Here is a 2,561-nt window from a genome sequence, read left to right on the forward strand (position 1 = left end):
ATTGGCTTCTTCTTCCACCACAGATAAATTTCTAGGAAGATAGGGATCAAACACTGGAGCATTGTCATTGACATCTGTCACCACCACATTTACTGTGGCAGTTGAGGTCTAAAAGAAAAAAAAAAGGGGTTAAAGGAGTTATTTTAATTTTGATGTCAGTGCACTGTGGCATTTGTCTATCTGAAAGCATCTCATTACTATTCTCATTCCTTAGTTTTCCAAAAAAAAAAGGAAGCTTGCAATTTTCAAGCACCTCAAAAAACAGACGGAAAAGGCAAATAATGATATTAGAGGGCAAACATCTTCTTGAAAATGTCAAGTATTTCCAGGAGGCTTATTTTTAGAAAGTGATTTTACCTTTATCTTATTTACATTTTATGAGTGGCAAGCTTTTGTTCACACACACACGTACCCCTTTTCTCTGAAATGTAACAAATCTGTAATTTTTACTGCTTATATTTTTCACCGTTTAAAAATAAAATGAGTGTATTATAAAATAGCACTGTAGGTCAAATGGGTATTTAAGGTAAGCTAATGCTACCAGAAAATACTACATTAGTAATTTTCTATGTTCACATCTAAACCACAAATTTGAGGATCAGATAGAACACTAATTAAATGATTACCTTATGATTATACAGTCAAAAGATGTATAAATGATAAGCAGGTAAACCTAACAGTAGTATGTGCTACCTTGTTAAAAGGTAAATCCTGGCCTTTTGCAACCAGAGAATAGTATGGAGGTCAATGACTTTTTTTTTTTTTTGCACAATCAAGGAACATCTTCATATGTGACTCAAGCTGGAAATCTCTCTCTAATCAAAGCCTGAGTACAGCACTTGCCCTCCATTCAACTCTGTCACAGTGTGGGGCAGATCACAGAAGCCAGAAGCCAAAATTAGAGAAAAAAAGGACCCTAGGCTTGAAAATGAAAGATCTATTATGTTATGATATTAAATAGTGAATAATATAACAACACAAAGCAGGAGAAAAAAGCAGGATGAAATTGCACGAGAGAACTCCCCAACTTTTGTTTTAGAAAATACAGACACAATTTCTCCTAATTTGGAAGTGATGGGAGTGAAGTTAAAATGTTCGGCAGAAAGTGGGAGTGAATCTGAAGAGATTTTGTAGCAGTCATGAGGCTGTGGTGCTGAAAACCATACTTCCCAGAATACCAAGGAGGAGACGACCTGGTAAATATTCCATCCTTTCTTTTAGAACCAATGAAGTTCTACACTCTGTTGAGTAATGGTCTAAACCAGGACTCAGATTAAAACTATGATTGGATTAAGGTGATCTGCCCCTATTTTAACAGACATAAAAGCCAATTCTCTTTTGAGCAATATAACTTTATCTCAAGACTTTATATTTTTTCATATAATGTCAATATTACCATACGTAGCTAGAAATTCTTGGGTATTGATAATGGCTTATTTCTTCGTATGTTGGCTAAATCAATAAGCTTTTTATTTTCTGTGAAAACATACAGCTATTCAGTATTATTTGCACATATTTCTATATTCAAAAGCCCAATAAAATTTATTGTCTCACATCAAAGACAATGAGAACAGTGCTGTATAGGCAATACCTGAAAACAATCTAAATGCCTGCATATAGTAGATGGTTATATAGATTGTGTTTTACACATACAATGGAATGATATATAATACCGAGACTGAACAAAGTACTGTTACAAGTTATCACTTGGATGAATCTCATGAACATAAGGTTGAGTGCAAAAGTACATATTATAAGTTTTCTTTACAACACAATACATACTATATGATTGCAAGCATATGAATTTTAATGTTTGACCAATCTCTCCACTGAGACAGCAGTCAGGATAAGGGTAACTTGTGTAGAAGAGAGAGTAGAGACTTGTACAACCATAAGACTGGGTTTCTGGGGTCTAATTAATTTCTCTTTCTTATTCTGAGTAGTGTCTTCACTATGTGAAAATTCATTAAGCTGCACAATTATGGTTTGTATACTCTTCTATGTGCATATCTATATGAAATCATTCAATTTAATATGCATGCACACATACACACGTGTATATTTAATGTGACAATGCATAAATTCAAATGTTATCTGATTAGATAAAATACAGATAATTTTATTTTCTCCTTTTCACTTTTATATATTTCCTAGATTTTCTCCAAGAAGGCGACACTATTTTTATAACAAAAGGCAGTTTAACAAATGTTATTTCTTTAACAATTGTGTTAGTTAAAACCAGTAAGATGTAGTTTAACAGTAGCGGTAGTTCTCAGTTTGCCTGAGGGTGATCGAGACATTAAAATTGACAGCCTGGAGCCAAAAATCTATGAGTAGCCACACTAGAGTTTACTCACTTTCCTTCCAATTGTCTGATGTTCAATATGCCAGCCTATCTGTATTTCCCTATCAATTCACTTTATTGGATTTCATCCGTCTTCAAAATTCCCATTATTCAAACTATGGAGTGGGATGTTTCCACACTCTTCTGGATCTTTAGTCAAAGACTGTAGCCTGTAACCAGGTAATGTAGAAGAGAACTAGATCACTAAGTAAACTAA

At 33.8% G+C, this 2,561-nt stretch overlaps 1 protein-coding gene across 1 annotated transcript in view; it reads right to left on the reverse strand.

Moving 5' to 3' along the window:
- PCDH15 (protocadherin related 15) overlaps positions 1-2,561 on the reverse strand; it is a 562,288-nt gene that overhangs the window by 196,525 nt on the left and 363,202 nt on the right. The window contains exon 19 of the mRNA XM_011361648.1: positions 7-108. Coding sequence (XP_011359950.1) covers positions 7-108 — 102 coding nt within the window. The remainder of the gene's footprint in view (positions 1-6; positions 109-2,561) is intronic.

Source organism: Pteropus vampyrus, unplaced genomic scaffold (genome assembly GCF_000151845.1).
Source record: "Pteropus vampyrus isolate Shadow unplaced genomic scaffold, Pvam_2.0 Scaffold68, whole genome shotgun sequence".
Classification (NCBI taxonomy): Eukaryota; Metazoa; Chordata; class Mammalia; order Chiroptera; family Pteropodidae; genus Pteropus; species Pteropus vampyrus.